Raw genomic sequence first — 23,172 nt, forward strand, 5'->3', positions numbered from 1 at the left:
CCACAAAGCTCAGAGGATTTTCTGTTTGCTCTGAGCAAACAGAAATATCTTGTGCTGCATCTGCTTCTGCCCCTGTCCTCACTCAAGAAGCCAGGAAAGGGTGATCTGGGGAGGGTTTAAAATTGCTGATGGGAATTCGAAGATGCTGCAGCAGAACAGTCCAGAGGCTGCAGGTGTTGGCAGTGGGAGCCAGAGAAGGCAGCCTGAGGTGAAGCTCACAGCCTGACCCTGGGTCTGAGAGTGCTCCTTGACCTTCCCTTCTACCACTGTCAGGGTGGTTCTCATCACCTCCCCTCTCCCTTTCACCTCCAGTCACCTCTCTGCTCTGTGCTGGTTCACCTCACACCACATGTGCTTTGACCAGAACTTGAACAAACCAGGTTTTGAGCAAAGGAACTGCTTGACACTTGGTCCATCCAATCTTTGGCCTCCAAGGCTGCTCCTCAGGCTGGCTGGATTGCCAGAGATGGGTGACCAGCCCTGGAGAGGAGCACTCCATGTTGGACATCCAACAGCATGAGCCACCAAGTGCAGAAACCAAATGTCATCTCTAGGAGGTGTCACTGACATATTTTCTGAAAAATTCCATTGCCAGGATTTCTTCTCTTGGGAAGCTTCAGCTTTTCCATGTTTTGCTCCTCTGGAATGTGATTTGGAGAATTGTTTACCCAGCATGTGAATTGTTTTTAATTAATGGCCAATCACAGTCCAGCTGTGTTGGACTCTAAGTCTGACACGAGATTTTATTATTCATTCTTTGTGAGCCTTCTGATGTCTCCTTTCTTTAGTATAGTTTTAGTATATTGTAGGAGCACCGGGGGTAGGATGGTCAGCATGGATGGAGAGCAGAGATCTCTGCAGGCAGGGCTTGGAACCTGTGGGTTATTGCAAAGGGCCTGGGTGCAGGGCCCTGCTGGGAGCTGCCAGCCACAGCTGGAGCAGGACTGAGAGAAGAGAGTGATAAAGAGAGAGAGAAAGCAAGAGCATGGTAAAGAGGATGAGAGAGTAAAAGTGAGGATAAGAGAGTAAGAGAGGAAGGCTCTCATTACAATACCATAAATCATCTTCTGTGCTGAATATTCTAATTCTCACTAACCAATCTAGTACAAGATACAAATCCTACAGCATTTACACACAGCCTATAAGAATCATTACATCACCAGACTGTGTTACATTTTAAACCCTAAAAACTCCTCTTTGGGCCCCTTCTGCCAAGCTGTAGGGTCTGCTCTGACCCTTGGGCCTGTCTGCAAGCAGAGGGTGTTGTTCCATCAAAAGGGGATTACCTTCAGCTGGCCACACCATTGTTTTCCAGTTGTTCAGTACCTGAGGTATCTCAAAGCTTGCTTTCATTTCAATCTTGCTTATAGTTTCCATATTCTCAAAATCTTTTGCCAAGCAATCATATTTATAAGGCTTTCCTGTTTCATCTTCCCCAACAGTATAATATAATATAATATAATATAATATAATATAATATAATAAATATTCAGCCTTCTGAGAACTTGGGAGTCACATTCTCATCTCTCACCTCATCCTAGGGACCTGTGGTGGTGTTCACAGGGGTCCCAGGATGATAGAAGAGATGAGAATCTTGACTCTATGTTTCAGAAGGCTGATTTATTATTTTATGATATATATTATATTATATTATATTATATTATATTATATTATATTATATATCATATCATATCATATATTACATTACATTATATTATATGAAAATGATACATTAAAACTATACTAAAAGAATAGAAGAAAGAATTTCATCAGAAGGCTTGCAAGGAACAGAAAAGAATGATAACAAAAGGTTGTGACTCTCAGAGAGTCCGAGCCAGCTGACTGTGATTGGCCATTAATTAGAAACAATCACCACTGACTAATCAAAGCTGCACCCGTTGCATTCCACAGCAGCAGATAATTATTGTTTTTCTTTTCCTCTGAGGCTTCTCAGCTTCTCAGGAGAAAAATCTTGGCAAAGGGACTTTTCAGAAAATATCATGGCAACAGGGACCCACAAACACCAGCACATGGAGGGTCTCATCTCACCTCAAACTCCTGGAAAAAAGCATGGTTAGCATTTGCTGTCTTCATCTCATAGTACTGCTTGAAGTTCTGCAGGGGGACTGGCCGGTGGACGTTCCTGCAGAAGAAAACTTGCCTTAGTTACTGGGAGGCCTGGGCAGCCTCAGGGGCCACTGGGACAGCCCTGCTGGGACACCTGGAGGCACACAGGGAGGGTTCACAGCCACCTCACTGCCCAGGGAAGGTCCAACAGTTTAAATACTGGAGGGATTTCAGGGTGATGAGAATATTCTCCTGCTGCAGGAACTCATAGGGGAGGTGTGGACAATGCATGGACTTGGAGCGGAGCTGGGCAGTAAATACTGACCTTGGGAAAGGCTGATTTATAACATAACTGAGGGGAGGAGACAGCTGGACTTTTCCTGAGTCAAAGCTTGAAAAAGGAAATAGGTAAAGGCCAGTGGGAGCTGCAGTGGGGCCATACAGAGGGCAGACTCCAGCACCCACCTCAGGCTGTAGGTCACCATCTCCTGGGGTGGGCTGCTCTTCTTGGTTCTGGAATCAAAGCACAGGGTTAGGGGATAATGTGCTCTGACTCTGTGACTTAGAAAGCTGAATAATTGCTTTATTAAGCTATTCTATATTACACTAATACTATACTGAATTACATATTAAAGAGATATTATACTAAAGAATTTTACCTCCAACACAACTACAAATACAGTCAAAACCTCCTTCTTGATCAGCCTAATCCCAGTAGCAATCTACAACCACTCTGGAACAGAAAACCTCACCTCCTTCTGAGAATGAAAATTCATTATAAACTTCAAAATCCCCATCAGCCTAAAAATAGACTTCTACTCCCTTACCTTCTTCCCCATTGCACTGTTCATATCATGATCTATCCTACAACTTGCAACATGAATTGAAATAAAGAATAATTTAATAAAGAAATACTAAAGAAAAACCTGTGACTATCTCCAGTCATGACACACATAGATTTAATTAGTCAAGGAATTAAAATAACTTTCACTAGTGTCTAACTAACAAATCACTTTAGTAACTAATCTCTATAACACATTCCACATGTGCAAAACAACAAAACCAGTAAATAAAGATAAGAATAGTTTTCTCCTCTTCTTTGAGCTTCTCAACTATCTTTCTCAGAGAGAAATCCTTAATAACTTGTGCCTGCTGCTCTCTGTGAAGAGCTGTGGCTACACACAGGAGCTGTTGCTTTGCCTGCAGTGCAGAGATTGATGCCATGAGATATTGGGTACCACTGGCAGGCACACTGTAGGGTTTTGTGACCTAACTGCACATGGGCATCTCCTCTCTCCCATCTTCCTTTGGCTTCTGAGTTTTCCAGGCACAATTCAACCAGCCCACGTGCTAGTTTGTCCAAGTCTCTTTTTACACTCTCCCTGCTCTCCTCCAGGCTTGGCACTCAAGGCTGGGTATTAACCAGTAAGATATGGCTCATGCTCACCTCCTTGCTTTGAGCTGTTTCCAGTAAACCAAAGCAAAAACAGCTGCAAGTGTCAGAAGAAACCCCACAACGATTCCAGCAATTATTGGCATTGAGAGTGGAGCTGTGTCTGCACTGGATCCAGCAGCTGGAATTGAAAGGAGAGAGTACAGAGAGAAGAATCAGTAAAAATGTTTTTTATGATGAGGGTTGTGAGAGCCTGGAACAGATTTCCAGAGATGCTGTGGCTGCCTCATCCTTGGAAGTGTCCAAGGCCAGGATGGACAAGGCTTGGAGCACCCTGGGATAGTGGAAGGTGTACCTGCCATGGCAGGGAGTGGAACAATATGAGCTTTAAGTCCCTTCCAACCCAAACAATTTTATAATTTTATGATATATGGCTGCATTTATTCTATTTATTATATTTGCCATAGCCTATGAGCTCCCTCTGGCTGCTCTTTACCTCTAACCTGCACAGCCAGGTGGGGAAGATGCTGCTCTCCAGCTTACCTGAGAACATGGTGAATGTCACAGCAGGGGCTACTGGGTCATATTTGGTGAAGGCAGCAATGCTGAACCTAAAGGCAAAGCAGAGTCCTGAGTCAGGACAGCCTGAGCTGGGCACAGCACCCAGAACCCAGCACCCAGGGGGACAGAACTGCTGCCTGGATAAAGCTGGTTTTCTATTATGGATTTAGGACATGTGTGGATATGGTCTTCCCTCCCTTTTCTGCCTCTTGGACAAGTTTGTTCCCCTTGGGAAAGCATGAGAAATGGTTCAGAAAGCACCAATGGGAAGCAGCTCTCCTCCAAAGGGTTATCAGCAGAGAAAGGTAGAGTCTGCTCTCTTACAGGACACAAAAAATTAAAACTACATCGTTCATGTCAGCTGGTTAGCAGGATTGACAGGGAAGAGCTGAGCCCTGTTTGACATTTCAGCTGGAAGGGCCATGTCAGGACCTAGGACATCCCTCTGGCTGTCCTGAGCAGCCCAGACCCCTGCCAGGGGGCTCAGAGACCCTGGCACAGAGCCCAAAATGCCTGTGTGGTTTTGATTATGACCCAAAGAGCAAGTTACCAACCTTAGATGAAAATCTGCAAGCCATGACAAATTCAGTAGAATGATAGTGAATTTAACACAAGGTGAAAAAGTAGATTTTGGGGTTTTTAGAATGGGAATTCAGGGGGGCAAGATGGAGGAATCCGGGCATGTCCAGCCTTTCTCCTTCTTCTTCTTCTTGGCCTCCATCTTCTGCTGTGATGGTGGCACTTCCAGATTGGTCTAGAGTAGAAGCTCACTGTCTAACATAGGTGATAGGTATTGGGAAGTAATTATAAATATTGTACAGGTAGTTTTTAGTATAAAGACATAACATTGCCCTGGGGGCAGGCAGAGTGCCTGGAACTGTCCTGTTGGACGGACCTGGGCAGGGCAGGAGAAAGAATTTTATAGATAAGATACAATAAACAACCTTGAGACTGAGAAATGAAGAGCCCTGACTCTTTCTTCAAACACCAGGCTGAGAAAAGAGACTTTCCAACTTTTCTTGGGGTCACTGTGACCAGCGAGAGATCCCGACAGGGCCAGACCTGCCCAGACCCCTCCTTGCACACACATTGTTCCAGATTGCCATGCAGGATGTTTTCCATTGCCATCTGTATGGCACATTATCTTTGTCAAGTGGGCAGTTTGCCTTATCTCTCTCTGAGTGATCACAATCACACCTCCCTTGGGGGTGGACACCTGCTGATAACAGCTATTGAATGTCACTGCATGGCTGATAAGAACTACAGCATCCCATTGGGAGATGTGAGCCCAGAGGGAGGAGCCAAGCATTCCTACCCGGATATAATCTGGAGATTCTGGAACACCAGCACAGCTTCTCCACGGGATTGCCCAGAGGAACAGCAGCTGCCTCTTCTTCCCCTGGATCTTCAGAAGAACAATACATCCTTCTCTACAGATCCCCCTTGCTCCAGAAGAACCAGCCCTGACACTGCAGGAGGGCTGAGCCACAATTCCAATGGGACTGCTGCCAACAGCCTGACCCACAGGGTGTCAGGTTGGGTTCTGACTCTGTCAGTGTTGTTCTAGTGTACTGCATTGTTTATTTTATCTTTTTATTTTCTTCCCTAGTAAAGAACTGTTATTTCCTGCTGCCATATTTTTGCCTGAGAGCTCCTTAATTTCAAATTTATAGCAATTCAGAGGGGTGGGGAGGGTTTACATTCTCCATTTCAGGGGAGGCTTCTGCCTTCCTTAGCAGACTCCTGTCTTTCCAAACCAAGACACACACACAAGTGGCTGGTGCATCCTCTTCCCTGTGCAGGTCTGCCCCTCATCCCCTCCTGGCAGCAGGCACACCAACGCCCACAGTTCTCTGACTTTCTTCCTGAGCAGTGACCTGGAAGGGCCTTTCTTGTGCCCTAAATGCAAACCAGAGCTTTTAAAGGCAGCACTGGATTTTAGCAGCCAAGGGTTTGTTGCCTGTGTGTGGGTCCCCACACCTGGCTGCCAGGGCCAGACCTCCTCTAAAAATGAGCCTGCAGATGCCACAGCATGAAAGATGATAAATAACTCACTGAAAGACAGGAAAGAAGAACAGAAATTCTGAGTGGGAATGAGCTGTCAGCTTTTCACCGCCCTAATAATCATTAATTCAGCAGCACAGTCTACTGTGGATATTTAGGTCGGATATTTAGGCTGAGTGTTCCATGCACTGAGGATATTTAGGCTGGATATTTAAGATATTTAGGTCAGATATTTAGGATATTTAGGTCAATGCTGTTTGTGCTGAGAACATTTATGTTTTTAGGGCGGCCAAACTGAAAGAAAGCTGTGGTGTAAAAGTAAGAAAGCTGTGGTGTCAAAGTACCTTCTAGTCCTGAACAACTGGACAGTTCAGTACATGTTGGTGACTCATGGGATGGAATCATGGTGGGTGGATTAATGACAGGGCCTGGTGTCCCTAAAAAGCTGCTCCCCTGAGGGAGGTCCCTGCTGGATGGACACGGGATGGGAGTGCACTGTCACCATTGTCCTGCCAGGCAGGATCACACAGCACACAGAACTGCTCTCTGCTCTCCATGACCCCACTCTGCCTGGAATTTCCCAGGCAATGGCTCTCTGGAAACTCCCCTTTTTTTCCCCCTTAGGAAAAACAGCCATTTCCCACCCTCTGGATGTTATCACCAATCTGAGCCAGTGCTGCCCTAACCAGCAGCTGAAGAGCCCCTTTTAGGCACACGTGTGCAATATAAAATATTATTTTAATTAATATTGTATTTAATAAAATATATTATTAAATAAATATTATTAAATATATTATTAAAGAAATCTATTATTAAATGTTATGTTAAATAAATATTGTATTAAATAAATATATAATTAAATAAATATTATATTAAATAAGTATGAAACAACTCAGAATCAGGTAAAGTTTTCCAGGTCTGCACACAGAAACAGTAGTGAGAATGGGAATGGGAATGGGAATGGGAATGGGAAAGGAAAGGAAAAGGAAAGGAAAGGGAAAGGAAAAGGAAAGGAAAGGGTCCAACCCCAACACCCACTCACCACAAAACCTACAAGCTGATTTAATTCTCCCTTTATTCCCAGTGGAAAGGGAAGCTCTCTCATGCACACACTGTCCCACAGACTTTCATTCTCTTTTCCTAATACTCTCAATGGCTTTATCACCATCAGCCATCCTTGCTGCCACTTTCCTTTAAAGTGAAATGGGCTAACCTTCCAGACTGGGGGATCAGAGAAATGCCTGTGGATGTGGTCCCCATTTGATGAAACTGTGAGCTGCTAAATTAACAGGACTGACTAAAGATACCATTCTTTGTTAGCAGTGGAAAACCTGGCTTTCCATCAGCAGTTTTAAAGGTAACCTACAAGAAAATATGTAGGATCCTATTCACTGTCCAGTAAGACTCTGAATCATGACTGTTGGATCCATGTGTGTGTCTCATGGGGAACTCAGACCTCAGCCTGAATGTTTGCTCTGGACCTCACACTGAGCAGGCACCACTGGAACTGTTTCCAAATCAGTTTCATTTTTGCACTGTCTGCACATGGTTATGAGTCACAAATTAAGGTCCTACAAATTACAGCATCTGTTTTAGTTCCTATTCTGAGGCTGGACATCTGCTCAGCTCCTGAGACAACACACACAGCCCTTGGCAGCCTCAGCTTTCCCTCTCCCTGCCAACTACACTGCCTAATATTCCCTGCATGCCAACCCTGCCTTCCTCAAATGCTGCGGGGTGGAAAACCCTTGGGGATTTGGGGGTGTGAGGCTGAGGTGACATCCAGGGAGCTGCTGGCATTCCTGCAGGGACACGTGCAGTCCTTTTTCTCCTCCAGCCCCTTCCCCTCAGGAGGGATGCTGACATCTCTCACCTGTACTGCTCGTTGGCTTTCAGCTTCCCATTGCAGGTGGCCCTGGAGTGGCCACACTCCTCTGTCCCCACGGGCACCCTCCAGGTGTTGGGGGAGCTCCTCTGATGGAAGGGGTTGGGAAGGAGCACTGCCAGGTAGGAGTCCTCTGTGCCGTAGTAGTGATCGTACCACGTGCTGGACATGATCTCCTGTGTGGGCCTCAGCACTGCAGGGGAATGTGCAAGGTGACAGTGACCAAAGGGACATCCAGGGCTCCTGCTGCCCTCCAGGGAGCCAGCACAGCCTGGGACATGCAGGGACACTTACGTGACTCGTTGGTGGTGGCAATGACACCGTAGTACTCGATCTGGCCGTTCTCCTCGCTGAACAGCTCGGGGGAGATGATCACTGTGGAGCTGGCCTCCACTGGGAACACCTCTGCACGCAGGGGAGGGGGCAAGGCTGCAAGAACAACCAGCAGGCACAGAGAGTCAGGGTGTCCCTGCTCCCAGACCCCCCTGCTCAGCCTGGGATGGTCCCAGCACACAGCCAGAGCCCCGAGCCACTGCAGCGCTGCCCCGTGGGGCTCCCAGGCACCCCAAAGAGCCCCAGCTCTGACCAGCAACACAGGGTGCTTCCTCCTGGGGTGTTTCCCTGTGGAAAGATGTCAGAGACATCTTTTATATAAAATTCTTTCCTTAAGATTTTTCCCTCCTGAGAAGCTGAGAGGGTTCAAGAACAAAATGTGGACAATGATTATCTGCTGCTGTGGAATGCAACAGGTGCATCTGGGATTGGTCTCATGTGGTTGTTTGTAATTAATGGCCAATCACAGTCAGCTAGCTCAGACTCTCTGAGCCACAAGCCTTTGTTATCATTCTTTCTTTTTCTATTCTTAGGAAGAGATGGGGATCAGCCCTGGTTTATCATGTACACATTGTGGGGTGCCAAGGGGTCTGCCAAGACAAGGAAGGGAGAATGAAATCTGCCTGTACATTCTCTTTTTATTCTTCTTTCTATTCATCCTTCTGATGAAGTCCTTTCTTCTATTCTTTTAGTATAGTTTTAATGTAATATATATCATAAAATAATAAATCAAGTCTTCTGAAACATGGAGTCAGATCCTCATCTCTTCCCTGTTCCTCAGACCCCTGTGAACACGGTCACAGAAAGAAGGGACTCACGCTCCACTGCTGTGCTGCAGAGCAGAGTCACAGCCTGGCTCCTCAGGGTGTTCATGCCCACGGTGCTCACAAGGATTTGGTAGGAGGAGTTTGGCTCCAGCCCCTCCAGACTGGCCTCGCTCGAAGGGATGCTCATGGTAAGCCTGGAGGTGGGTGGTCCTTCAGAAAGTCTCTCTGTCACCACCTCATAAGCCTCCACATCTCCAGAAGAGCTCGTCCAGTTCAAGTAAAGGCTCCTTGACTCTGGTAGGCACCGCACATCCTTCACTGGATCTGGCTCTGCAAAGGAGACAGGGACTGGACTCAGTGGATCAGAGAAATCCCAACCTCTGTCCCTGCCAGCGGCTGCTCCCCAGGCCAGTGAGATGAGCAGAGCTGGACACCTGCAGCCCGTGAGCCTGCTGTGCCATGGGCCACAGGACAGTGGGAATGAGCTCACATCTGACAGGAGACATTGACAGTGGAGATCTGCAAAGCCTGCTCTGCCACAGGGAGCCAGGAGATCTCTGTGGTGGGGCTCGCTCAGGGAGCCAATGGCTGCCAGAGGGTCACCCTGCTGGCTTTCCCCATCTCCCACCACAACACCTCCCATGCCTCTGCTGACACTCCAGACCTGAGGCCCCCCAGTGTTTCCCCCTCTCCCATCCTGCCCCCTCCCTCCCTCCCCATGGCACCGTGTACCCACCCACGGGCACTGCCAGGGGCTTGGTGCTGCTCCAGTAGGGCCCAGCCACGCAGCTCAAGGACACAGAGTAGTTCCTGCCTGGGATCAGCCCCTGCAGGAGGTGCTGGCCTTGTCCCCTGGCCAGGGAGTGCCTCCAGAGCAGGGAGCTGTTCCGGGGGTCCCGCAGCCACAGCTGGCACTCGTCCTGCTGGCCAGGGACACTGCCCCAGGAGATGAGCATGGAGCTGTTCCCTTCAGCCACCACTGAGAGATTCTGGGGAACTGAGGGGGCTGCAACAAAAACAACACCAGGAGCAGTTACTGGTATGCATGTGCTCTCTTCTGTTCTACAGAGACACAAGGAGGACTTGGGTGACACAATGAGAACTCCATATGTTCAGTGATAACATTGCCAGAAATGACCTTTAAATGGCAGCTAAAGGACACACAGAGTGAGGAGTGTGAGGAGATGGATTCTTCTTCCTGCTAATTAGCAAGTTTCATTAGAAACCTGCCCGAAGGGCTCTGCACATGACTCCCTGCACCCTGCCAGGGGATGGCTGAGCGTGGGAGCAGGCACTGCTGGATTCCCCAAGCAAAGTATGGGGACTGTGGGGACGAGCACATGAAAAGGCTTATTGTGCTTATCTGCATTTCCACATTCCATAAAAAGAAAAAAAAAGCCCATCCTCCTCTTATACCCCATGCCAGCAATTCTCTGAGTGCCTGAAAAAAATGCAGCAGGAATGGTGGGGTGTCCCCCCTAGCTGTGAGGCCTCATGGCCCCCAGGCTGTGGGTGTGTGGGTGTCATCTACCAGAGCAGCAGTGCTGTGCTCTTGTTCAGTGCCTGGAGGAGCCAGTGGGGCCATGGGACATGAGTTGCCTCCTGAAACAGCACTGGTGGCTGCCAGGCCCTGCCACAGGCAGCAGGATTGCCCTGCCCCACTCTCCTGCCCACCAAGGCTTGCCCAGCCCATGATCCCATTGGTACTTCCCACCCCATCCCATCCCATCCCATCCCTGGAAATATCTACGGTCAGCTTAGACAGGGCTCTGAGCAGCCTGATCTAGCTGAAGATGTCCCTGTCACTAGCAGGAGGGTTGGACTAGATGGCCTTTAAAAGGTCCCTTCCATTTCCAACCCAAACCATTCTCTGACCCCACAGCTCCCTGGCTGAGTCCCTGCCCTTCCCACTGTGAGCCCACCCAGCTGGGAAGGCTGAGCCTCAAGCAGGATGCAGAATCTCCAGCTCTGACACTTACTTGTCCAGTCACTGATGTTCCCTGCCGAGGCTGCGTAGGGCCCAGCCACGGACACCACCTCCAGCAGGTATTTGTGTCCTGGAGCCAGGCCAGAGAAGGTGAATTTGCTGGTGCCTTTCCCAACAGAGACATTGGCTGCCACAGTGCCTGAGCCTGAGTGGTACAGGAGGAGCCTGTAACCCTCCTGTCCCTGGGGCTCGGCTCTCCAGGACGCACTCAGCCTGTTGGGGTAGCCCTGGTTGGTCATGTACACATTGCGGGGTGCCACGGGGTCTGCAGGACAGGATGGGACAAATGTCAGCAAAGGGACCCAGGACACTGCCTGGGGCTCCTGGCAGTGCCATCAGAATGGTGCACCACACTTATTTCTCTAAGAAAATTAACTATGTATTTTACAGTTTAGATAAATTACTTCTAACAAGATTTAGATGCACCACACTTCTCTAAGAAAATTAACGAGGTATTTTACAGTTTAATTACTTCTAACAGGATTTAGGATGCACCGCACTTACTTCCTTAAGAAAATTAACTATGTATTTTACAGTCTAGATAAATAACTTTTAACAAGATTTAGGATGCACCACACTTACTTCTCTAAGAAAATTAACTATGTATTTTACAGTTTAGATAAATTACTTCTAACAAGATTTAGGATGCACCACACTTACTTCTCTAAGAAAATTAACTATGCATTTTACAGTTTACATAAATTACTTTTAACAAAATTTAGGATAATTTATGTTAAACAGCACTTAAACCTAGAAGGAGTAAACTTTAATAACAAAGAATAATACACTTAATTTTAATAGAATATTAAAGTGATAAAATGTAACTCAAGAGTACTTGAATATAGTGAAACTACTTAATCTTATTAACACTCAACTTACTGAATGGTTATTTTTTATCAACTTATTGAAAGGTTAGTATTTATAAATGTTTTAACTTATATTATTAACACAAAAGGTAATAAAATCTAGATAAATTAAATAAAATATATATATTAGAAGATCTTTATATTAAACAGCACTTAAACTTAGAATGAGTAAACTTTAACCACAAAGAATAATAAAATTAATTTTAATAGAATATTAAGGTGATAAAATGTAGCTTAAGAGTACTTAAACTTAAATATAGTGAAAAATCTTATTAACATTCAACTTATTAAGGGCTATTATTTATAAATGTTTTAACTTATTTTTATATTATTAACACAAAACATATTAAAATATAGATAAATTAAATAAAATAAATATATATTAGAAGATCTTTTAGATGGACAGCGCCCTTAGCCTCCACTGTGTGGCTCCACCCACCAGCCAGAGGCAGCTCAAAGCTTCTGCAAAGTTCTCTGTGCTTGTCTGAGCAGGGACAGCCCTGTCCCCTGGGAGGGGTGAGGAGGGAACACAAAGCCAGCCTGGGGACAGGGGAAGGTGAACTCCCCATTGCTGCTCCCTCCTGCCTGGCTCTGCCCTGAGCACGGCTCTGGAGCTCCAGCTGTGGTGGAGCTGATCACAGAATCACAGAATCACAGAATAATGAGGCTGGAAGAGACCTCTAAGATCATTGAGTCCAACCTATGCCCCAACACCTCAACTAGACTATAGCACCCAGTGCCATGTCCAGTCTTTTTTAAAACACATCCAGAGATGGTGATTCTACCACCTCCCTGGGAAGAGCATTCCAGTGCTTTATTATTCTTTTGGTGATTTTTTTTTTCCTAATATCCAACCTATCCCTTCCCTGCCATAGCCTGAGACTGTGTCCTCTGGTTCTGTCAGTGCAGCCTGGTGGAAGAGACTGACCCCACCTGTCTGCAACCTCCCTGCAGGAACTTGTAGAGAGCAATAAGGTCACTCCTGAGCCTCCTTTTCTCCAGGCTAAACACCCCCAGCTCCTTCAAACGTTCCTCACTGGGTTTGTGTTCCCAGCCCCTCACCAGCCTTGTTGCCCTCCTCTGGATGTGCTCGAGTGTTGGAGAATTTTGCTCAGAAATGGCTTAAAAGGCAGCTGAGAGGAGCAAATTCTCACAGCCTGTTTCTGTAAACAGCTAAGTTCTCAAGCCTGTCTTCAATAACATGGAGGCCTTGAGAACTTTCATAACAGGGTGAGAAAATAAATCTTGGATTCAATAACAAACCACAGGTATTGAAAACAAAAGGAGGGGTTAATGTGTAATCTGTGACCTATGATGAGCTCGGATTTTGCAATATGCATGAGCTTAATTAACACCACTATAAAAGGGTGTAAGTGAGATCAATAAATCGAAGTTCAATGCTGATCAACAAGGATGGGTCGTCTCCCTTCACTTTCAACACTTGAGCATCTCAATGTCCTTCCTGAACTGAGGGCCCAGAGCTGGACACAGCATTCCAGGTGTGCCCTCAGCAGTGCCCAGTACAGGGGCAGAATGAGCTCCCTGCTCCTGCTGGCCACACCATCCTTGATCCAGTCCAGGAGCCATTGACCTCCTTGGCCACCAGGGCACTCTGCTGGCTCATGTTCAGCCAGCTGTCACCAGCACCCCCAGGGCCCTTTCCTCCTGAGCACTGCCCAGCCATACCATCCCCAGCTTGGAACGCTGTAGAAGATTTTTGTGGCCAAAATATAGAACTTGGCACTTGGACTTATTAAACTTCATCCTATTGGACTCTGCCCATCCATCCAACGGATCTAAGTCTCTCTGCAGAGACCTCCTTCCTTCCAATAGATCAACACAAGCTCCCAGCTTAGTGTGGTCTGCAAATTTACTAATTAAGGAGTCGATGCCCTCATCCATGTCGTCTATAAAAATATTAAATAGAACTGGCTTCAGCACAGACCCCTGAGGGACACCACTGGTGACTGGTCCCCAGCTGGATGCAGCACCTTCACCATCACTCTCTGTGCCAGCCACGCAGAGATGATGAGAGTGGGCAGAGCTCTGCTCACTGCCATTGCCTGGGCTCTGCTGTGAAGGTCAGCAGGGCCATGGTCTGGGCCATGAGCTTTCCTGACTGCCCAGCAAGGCACACATCTGCTGGAACCCTGGATGCTGAGAATTTCAGACTTTCTGTGCTGAAAGGCACTGACCCACAAGAGAACACTGCATTTAACCTGAGGCTGTGGAGAAGCTTCCAAAATAGAATGATAGAACTGGGATTGTGGGTGTGTAGTTGGTTAGAAGTGTGTGATATCACAGGGTGGAAAACTTAGAGTTGGGAGTTTTAGAATATAGAAATAAATATGAACCAAGATGGAGGTTTTAGGACAGAGACAGGTTGTTCTTCCTTACCTTCTTCTTCCTTCTTCTCCATGGGTTTGGGTGGTATTTTGTGATTGGACAGAAAAGTCCACACTGTGGGCTTCCAGGGATCAGTTATTGAGTTAAAAGGCAAAATAATTAAGGTGTCATTTCTTAATTGGACAATTTAGCCTTAAAAGATCTTGTAACAAGAGATAGTTAGCCATTTTGTGCCTTGCTAATGAAAGACTGCAGAACTCTCAGTTGGGAGGCTGTAACACTGATAACAAACAACAAACACCTGAGTCTGAACATGAACTGTCATCTCAAGTGCCTTCAATCCTGACAGAGGCAGAAAAAACAAGCAGAGAACCCACACACATCCCCTCAGAGTAGGTACTCACACGTCCAGTTGCTGACGTTCCCTGCAGGTGCCCTGAAGGCGCCAGCCACAGATGCCACCTCCAGCAGGTATTTGCTGCCTGGTGCCAGCCCCGTGAAGGTGAAGTTGTGGCTGTCCCTGCCCAGCGAGGCTGTGGCTGCCACAGTGCCCAGGGCTGCCCGGTACAGGGTCAGGCTGTATCCATCCCTGCCCCCAGCTGGGGCTCCCCAGGCCACGCTCAGCCTGTCGGGGTGCCCCGGGCTCAGCAGGCGCACGGCGGCCGGGGGCAGCGGGGCTGGGGAGGAAACACAGGTCAGTGCCACAGCCGGGCACAGGGACAGGCTCCATGGGGAGGAAACACAGGGCACTGCCACAGCTGGGCACAGGGACAGGCTGCATGGGGAGGAAACACAGGTCAGTGCCACAGCCACAGCTGGGCACAGGGACAGGCTCCATGGGGAGGAAACACAGGGCACTGCCAGCAGTCACAGCTGGGCTCAGCACAAGGAGATACCCCATGTCTGTGCCATGAAGTCCCCCCTGCCCCAGAGCAGGCTCTGCCCCAGCAAGGCAGTGCTATCCAGACAGCTCAGTCCCTCCTGGAGACAGAGTGCCTGGAGGTCACTCGTAGCCACTGCTGCCTTAAGCAAGCTCAGTGGATTTCAGCTCTTTAGTGATTATCAGCTCTCTTAGGATTCCAGCTCTTGCTTGCTAAGGTGCTGGTGGGCTCGGGGGAGAAGCAGCGAGAGAGAGGAGAAGGAGAGATCCTGGTGGTTCCACAGCAATGGTTTTATTGAGGAGTCTGTGAAGGGTTCCAGGGACGGCTTCTCTTCTGCCAAATGGGCTAAACAGCCCCTTTTTATAGAGTACAGAGGGATCCAAACTTGTCCAATGGTGGGGCTTAAGGGAAAGTGACCTATGGGGTTGCAGAGATAAGCTGGGGTCCGAGGGGCAGGAGACAGGAGCTTATTTTGCTGTCTCATCATGACTCAGCAATTCCTACTGTTAAGTCTCAGCCCTCCAAGGGGTCTTAGATAATTCTATGGGGTCTGCAGTGCCAGGCCTGTGCTGCAGGAGCTGGGGAGCCAGCACACCTTGTGTTAGGGACAGGGCACTCAGCAGCAGGACACAGACACCTCATGGTCATCGTACAGCATCATGGGTGCTCCCTGAGGGAGGATTCCCTCTGCCTTCTGACAAGCACCTCCTCATTCTCACTTCTCTCTTTTCCACTCTCTCTCACCTCACCTTTAATGATGCTCACCCTGACTGGTCCCTCACATGCCAAGCCCTCCTCATGCAGGTCACAACCATTCCCACACCCCAGTGGGAGCACCTGCACCCTGCCATGAGCACAGGGGTGTGCCCACACCCAGCTGCTGGGCAGGTACAGCCCTGGCACAGCCTCTGTTCTCTGACCAGCCCTAGCACCTTTCTGGGTGGGGAGAAGGGCTGGATTAGCCCATCTCCAGAGCAGAGACCTGTTCTCCTGGGAGGACTGTGGAGTGGTTTCTTGTACTACACTGATTCATTTCATGAACCTTTATGGTAAGCTGGTTTCTACCTGTGGGAAAGGACTCAGTGAGCCTCCTGTACACAGGTACAGTACAGGTACCTGTGTACATGTGCCCTGTACACATCTGTGCTCCTGTGCACAGGGAGATGGGTCAGCACAGGCAGGGAATGTCCCAGCACAGGCAGGGAATGTCCCAGCACAGGCACATCTGGGCAGCCCTGTTTTATGGCAGTCCCAGAGCCTGCAATGCCCCCATGGCGTTCAGCAGCCCAAGATAGGAAATGCCCAGTGATGATGACTGGACCTTAGAAGCTCCTTTTTCTGCCTTCAGACCCCTGCTTATCTCTCTGTAAGACTATGGGTCACTTTCCTTTAACCCTTACTATTGGACAATTTCTAAAACCCCTGTATCCTATAAAACCCCCTACTTTTGCCCAGTTTGGCAGAAGAGCTGTCCATGGGAACCTTCACAGAAGATTCAATAAAGACACTCCTGTGGAACCTCACACAGCCTTCTCCTCTCTCCCTGCCCAAGGCACCCAGCAAGCTGAGAGCTGAAATCACAAATGAGATGATAATCACTAGAGCTGATATCACTTAAACTTGCTAAGGTGGCCTGTGGGAGCTGTTTGGGAACTGGGACAGGCTGTGCTGAGCAGGGCTGGGCTATCCAGACCCCATTGGGAACTGGGACAGGCTGTGCTGAACAGAGCTGGGCTATCCCGACCCCATTGCAGCCCCCCAGGGAAACCCCAAAACCCAGCAGAAGCTGCATTACTGTTTCATCAGCATGGCCCTGTGCAAGCCTACAGCTGGACATGCCAGTGCCATGCAGCCAGCAGTGTGCCCCTGCACTAACTGCTGAGTGTTGCACAGGTGTGTGCACATCTCCAAAGCCACCAGGTCCCCCATGAACCCCCCAACCCTCCCCAGGACAGCCCAGTGTGTGACATTTCCCACTCCTCTGCAGAGGACACTGCTCCAGGTACTTACATGTCCAGGCACTGATTTTGGGTGCTGCTGCCTGGTACTGTCCAGCTGTGGCAGTGACTTCCAGCGAGTACTGGTGTCCTGGTGCCAGCCCCGTGAAGGTGAAGTTGTGGCTGTCCCTGCCCAGCGAGGCTGTGGCTGCCACAGTGCCCAGGGCTGCCCGGTACAGGGTCAGGCTGTATCCATCCCTGCCCCCAGCTGGGGCTCCCCAGGCCACGCTCAGCCTGTCGGGGTGCCCCAGGCTCAGCAGGCGCACGGCGGCCGGGGGCAGCGGGGCTGGGGAGGAAACACAGGTCAGTGCCACAGCCGGGCACAGGGACAGGCTCCATGGGGAGGAAACACAGGGCACTGCCACAGCTGGGCACAGGGACAGGCTGCATGGGGAGGAAACACAGGTCAGTGCCACAGCTGGGCACAGGGACAGGCTCCATGGGGAGGAAACACAGGGCACTGCCACAGCCACAGCTGGGCTCAGCACAAGGACATGCTCCAGGTCTTTGTTGCAGGAGCTGGGCAGCATCAGGCCTTGGGAGGAAACAGGGCATTGCCAGCAGCCAGAGCTGGGCTCAGCACAAGGAGATGCCCCACATCTGTGCTGCAGGAGCTGGGCAGCAGCAGGGTGCCACAGGCTGGCTGTGGCTCTTTGGCAGCTATTTCCTGCCTGGCTGCTGGCTGACACTGTGGGTGGCTCCCAGGGACAGGGTGTGGCACAGGGCCAGGCACAGACTCCTCCTGCTGTATCCAGCAGAGAACAAGCACTGGGTACTTGTGTGGGTGGCAGAGTAAGCAGGACAGCTGCACCAGTATGGTGCCTGGCTGAAATGGGAAGGGAACAGAAGAACACAGCAAGGAGAGCATCACACTCACATGTGCAGTGGGTGAGGTTGGGGGTGCTGGCGTGGAAGGGCCCAGCTGTGGCCCTCACTGCCACGCTGTAGCGGGTGCCAGGGCTCAGTTTCCTCAGGATGTGGCTCCTGGCATGGCCACCCAGCAGTGTGTGCCCCACAGGAGTGCCAGATGCCGTCTCATGGGCATCCACCACGAAGCCTTCTGCCCCTTGGCCCAGCACTGCCCAGGTCACCACCAAGGCTGAGGCTGAGGGGCTGCTCAGGGTGAGGTTCACAGGGGCCAGGGGATCTGCAAAGCAACAGGAGACACACAGTGAGCCCTCCTGCTCAGTGCTGAGAGCTGTGCCCAGGGCTCCTCCAGGCAGGCTGGACCAGAGCTCCTCTGGAGAGCAGCCTGGGCACAAAGGGCCAGGCAGGGCACATGGCTCTGGGAGCACCATCCCTGGGGGGTGCTGCTGGATGTGGCAGGGGAGACAACCAGAGCCTCTGGGGTGGACTGGGGACTGGCTCTGTGTCCAGGATGGAGTGAGGGCAGTGAGCAGAAGGGTGGGACCATCACACAGAAGCTGTGGGCACGCTTGGGATGGGGAAGGCGGCAGTGGTGCTCTGGAAGGATCAGGTGGAGGCTCACAGTGGAGTGCCCAAGCCAGGCAGTCAGACTCACATGTCCATTGGGTGACATTGATGGAAGAGGCTTCTAAGGAGCCTCTCACAGCAGTGACCTGCACAGCAAACTTGCTGCCTGCTTCCAGCTGAGTCCAGCTGGTGTTCAGGGCATCTGGACTCAAGGTCTGGACCTGAATCCTGCTCTGGGTGCTGAGGCTGTACAGAATAACATGGTAGTGGTCCCTCCTGCCTGGGGGCTCGTTCCAGGATGTGTAAAGCTCTGAGGAGCTGCCTGGGTTGGTAAGGCTCAGGTTTGTAGGTGCAGCAGGAACTGTGAGAAAAAAACAAGACACACGAGTCAGAGAGGAAAAAATACACTTCTGAACATGCAGCCATCTTCATACACAGAGACTGTGAGAGGCAGGATGTGACCAAAGGACAGCTTCACCAGAAACCAGGCCAGGGTGCTTTCCTTTTCCTTTTCCTTTTCCTTTTCCTTTTCCTTTTCCTTTTCCCTTTTCCTTCTCTTCTCCCCTTCTCCTTCTCCTTCTCCTTCTCTTTCTCCTTCTCCTCCTCCTTCTCCTCCTCCTCCTCCTCCTCCTCCCTCCCCAGGCACCAACACTGATGCCACCACCCGTGGGTGCCAGCTGCTGACCTGTGCAGCCGGTGGTGTTCTCGGGGAGGGAGCGGTAGGGCCCAGCCACTGCCCACATCCTCACAAGGTAGCATGTCCCTGCTTCCAGCTGTGCCACAGTGACATTGGTGCTGTCCTTCCCTGCTTCCAGGTTCCTTGGCCGTGCAGAGGAGCCCTCCTGGAGCAGGCTGAGCAGGTATCCATCCCTGTGGCCAGCAGCAGCCTCCCAGTGAACAGCCAGAGCCCGGGCTGTGCTGGCAGGGCTGGCAGACAGGGCACGAGGAGCCAGGGGGACTGTGGGAGAGAAACAGCGTCACTGGGGCACACCTGGGCTGGGCAGCACTGATCTAGTGAGGGATGGAGCTGGCAGCTGGAGGGCTGGGGCATGCACACAGTGGCTGGAGCAGGGAGCTGTGCTGTACCGGTGTAGCCGATGGCTGTCTGAGAGGAGATGCGGTGAGGCCCGGCCTGGGAAATGATCTCCACGCGGTACCTGGAGCCTGGCACGAGTCCCTGCAGGGCCAGCTGGGTCACTCCACGGGGCACTGACACATTCCTGATGATGGACAGCGACTCAGCCACTGAGAGCTGCACCAAGTGATCTCGGCCACCTCCGGACTCCACCCAGCTCACGCGCAGCTCCTGGGGCTCCCGGCCAGGCTGCACACTCACGTTGGCCAGGGACAGGGGATCTGCAGGGAACAGAGCATGGGCACCCATGAGGTGGTGAAGGTGCCACAGACATCTTTTCATTAAAATCCTTTCGTTAGGATTTTTCCTGCTGAAGCTGAGAAGTTTCAGCAACAAAATGTAAACAATGGTTATCTGCTGCTGTGGAATGCAACAGGTGGATCTGTGATTGGTCTCCGGTGGATGTTTGGATTTACTGACCACTAACGGCAGAGCTGTTCTCGCTTTCTGCCGGGACACAGATCTTTGTTATTCATTCTTTTCTATTCTTAGCTTAGCTAGCTTCTGAGAACTTTCCTTCTATTCCTTTTTAGTATAGTCATAATGTAATATATATCATAAAATAATAAATCAAGCCTTCTGAACATGAGGTCAACATTCTCGCCTCTCTCTTCATCCTGCAACCCTAGTGACCACTGTGACAGTGAAGGAGCCAGGGCAGAGCCTGCACCTCTGCACAGGGCTGAAGGAGAAGTGGGGACACCTGACCACTGCATTCCCTGTTCTCCTGGGGACATGCAAGCTGACTGTGCATGTCCCCAGGGTGCTGCTGGCAGGCAGGTGCTGAGAGCACCCAGCTCCCAGTGGGCTGCTCTGCTCCACAGACAGGGAGCAGCAAGCCCACGCAGGTCTCTGTGCTTCCTCTCTCACATCCCTCTCTCACCAGTCCCTAGCTGGCCTTCAGACCACCAGAAGATTCAACTTGACTTAGAAAAAGGATCTTTTGGGGCCCAGCTCACAGCACCTAACCTAGGACACATGCTCTGTCTTCCAGGACAGGGAGCATGCAGGTCTCACTGGAGCCCTCCCTCCACCCAGACAAGTTTGTGTCACTGCTAGTCTTATAGGCACTGCCAGGATGTCCCATCCCTGCAAGAGACTGGGAATATTTCTGACTCACATGTCCACTCAGTGGCAAAGTGTGACGAGGATCTGTATGGGCCAGCGAGGACAGTCACCTTCAGGAAGTACTGAGTGCCAGGGGACAGCCCCAGGAATGTGAAGTTGTGGGTGTTTGGCCCCACTGAGGTGTTCCTCTGTGCTGCATGGCTCTTGCTGTAGAGCTGGAGGTGGAACTGGTCCACATCCCCAGCAGCCTTGTCCCAGAAGGCCGAGAGCCCCAACGGGCGCCGGGTGTTGGTCAGAGTCACTCCGGATGGAGCCAGGGGGTCTGAGAGAGAGGAGAAGAGACAGGCAGTGAGGGGAAAGAGCCAGGCAGTGAGGGGAGACAGCCAGGCAGTGAGGGGAGGCTGTGCTGTGCTGTGGGGCTGTCCTGGGCATCCTCCCCTGTCTGTGCCTGCTGGGGTTAGGTCAGGAGTCAGCACAGCAAACCCAGAGCAGTCAGAGCTCCTGCTCCACAGCAGACATGGGAGCGGATCCCCACCTTCCCCTGGGTGACATTTGGGAATGTTTTCTGTTCCTCCTGCACTGTAGACCCTTTTACTTCCAACATGGCTACAGCTGACCACCCATTCTGTCTGTCTATGCACCCCAAACTCTGGTTCCCCACCTCCCCACCATGGGCCACTCTGACAGAGCATTCTGCTCTCAGGGGCAGGGCTGGTTGTGACCTGCAGCAGGATGAGGTAGCACTGTCACACTCACGTGTCTAGTCAGTGGCTGATCTCACAGGGGATCTGTAATGTCACCTGGGTGACATTTGGGAACATTTTCTATTCAGTGATGGGTTCCTCCTGCACTGTAGACACTCTTACTTCCAACATGGCTGAATGTGGCTCCAGCTGTCCGCCCATTCTGTCTGTCTATGCACCTCTGTCTCTGGTTCCCCACCTCCCCACACATGGGCCACTCTGACTCTGTGAGGGTTCTGCTCTCAGGGGCAGGGGTGGTTGTGACCTGCAGCAGGGTGAGGTAGCACTGTCACACTCACATGTCCAGTCAGTGGCTGATCTCACAGGGGATCTGTAAGGCCCAGCCACAGCAGCCATCTCCAGCGTGTACTGCCGCCCAGGGACCAGGTTCTCCAAGGTGACATTGGTCCAGTCACTCCCCACAGTCACATTCCTGACCTGCTCCTGGGACTTGGTTTCCCAGAGGGTGCCTGTGTAGCCAGTGCTGCCAGAGGAAGCTGCTCTCCAGGAGGCTTGCAGAGAGGTGCTGTGGCCCCCATTGCTGAGGGTCAGCTGCTCTGGGGGCAAAGGGTCTGGGAAAGGAAAGGTCTGGAATCACCTGGCAGAAATGCAGCTCCAAATGTGCTGGGGCAGGAGCCCGTTCCCTGGATAAACCTCATCCAGGTGTTTGGACCACCCCTGCTGACACCCACACCCCAGTGTGGCAGGGACTGGGCCAGCACAGCTCAAAGTGGCAGAGAAAAAATTGTTCTGGTGCTGGAGGAGGTGGTGGGTGGTGGAGAGGGGGCTGAAGGCAGCGACAGCCTGAGCAGTGCCACAGGAGGGTGGCTGAGGAGAAGGAGGAGAAGGGCACTGGGCTGCCCCTTGTGCCAGGTGGTTGGGAAGCAGCAGGGTCACACACATCAGCAGCACCTCTGCCTCCTGCTGGGCCTTTTGCCCAGTTATTGGATTCAGCTGTGGAAGATGTGTGCTGTCAGTGCCCTGAGGTGTGACATCAGGGGAAGGGATTCTTCTATATTTCCTAGTACTAAAAACTAAACAATCAATCATCATCATTCCACAATCACCCCCAAACAATACAGAACTAATCCTAAAACCAGGGAAGGAAGGGGTCTCCTTTTCTTCCCCCCCCATCAAAAAAAAAAACCCAAACAAAAATATAAACCATGATCACAAATCATCAATTAATCATCCACTAAACTTCAACATTCTTGTAGCTTATAAAAAGCACAGCCCTGAAGGTGTTAAGATGGCAGCCACACACACCCAAGGACAAAAGACTCAGTGCTACCATCAGGAGCTGTGGCACTCACATGTCCAGTTGGAGATGCACTGGGGTGAGGATGTGTAGGGCCCAGCCACGGTGCTGACCTCAAAGCTGTACAGGCTCCCAGGGTGCAGGCCCTCGTAGGTGAAGCTCGCGGCACCCCTGGGCAAGGAGCTGTTGTGCACAGGGTGCCCTGCAAGGCTGAGGAGCAGCAGGTAACCCTCCCCTGAGGCCTCCTCCCAGCTGGCCAGCAGCCTGTGGGGGCTGCCCTGGCTGGACAGGCTCACAGCAGAGGGTGCTCGTGGTTCTGCAGGGGACAAGGACAACGTGACACGGGGCAGTGCATCAGGCATGGCTTTCACAAGATATTTTCTGCTTTTCAAATTGTTCTAGGTGACTCTAGAGCAGGGGGGTTGGACTAGGTGATCTCCAGAGGTC

The 23,172-nt window shown here is 50.7% G+C and overlaps 1 protein-coding gene across 1 annotated transcript in view; it reads right to left on the bottom strand.

The window, feature by feature from the left end:
* LOC128946778 (receptor-type tyrosine-protein phosphatase V-like) overlaps positions 1-23,172 on the bottom strand; it is a 48,495-nt gene that overhangs the window by 16,409 nt on the left and 8,914 nt on the right. Inside the window, exons 7-24 of the mRNA XM_054290745.1 lie at positions 22,781-23,041; positions 21,767-22,039; positions 20,777-21,046; positions 19,608-19,877; positions 19,207-19,479; positions 18,610-18,882; positions 17,965-18,234; positions 17,101-17,373; positions 14,614-14,886; positions 10,990-11,262; positions 9,747-10,016; positions 9,062-9,340; positions 8,205-8,339; positions 7,899-8,103; positions 4,004-4,071; positions 3,515-3,641; positions 2,533-2,580; positions 2,050-2,143 (exon numbers count right to left, since the gene is read on the bottom strand). Of these exons, the coding sequence (XP_054146720.1) occupies positions 2,050-2,143; positions 2,533-2,580; positions 3,515-3,641; positions 4,004-4,071; positions 7,899-8,103; positions 8,205-8,339; positions 9,062-9,340; positions 9,747-10,016; positions 10,990-11,262; positions 14,614-14,886; positions 17,101-17,373; positions 17,965-18,234; positions 18,610-18,882; positions 19,207-19,479; positions 19,608-19,877; positions 20,777-21,046; positions 21,767-22,039; positions 22,781-23,041 (3,935 nt within the window). The remainder of the gene's footprint in view (positions 1-2,049; positions 2,144-2,532; positions 2,581-3,514; positions 3,642-4,003; positions 4,072-7,898; positions 8,104-8,204; positions 8,340-9,061; positions 9,341-9,746; positions 10,017-10,989; positions 11,263-14,613; positions 14,887-17,100; positions 17,374-17,964; positions 18,235-18,609; positions 18,883-19,206; positions 19,480-19,607; positions 19,878-20,776; positions 21,047-21,766; positions 22,040-22,780; positions 23,042-23,172) is intronic.

This window comes from Melozone crissalis, unplaced genomic scaffold (assembly GCF_028551555.1).
Source record: "Melozone crissalis strain CALT ecotype California unplaced genomic scaffold, PUWL_Pcris_2 ptg000086l_1, whole genome shotgun sequence".
Classification (NCBI taxonomy): Eukaryota; Metazoa; Chordata; class Aves; order Passeriformes; family Passerellidae; genus Melozone; species Melozone crissalis.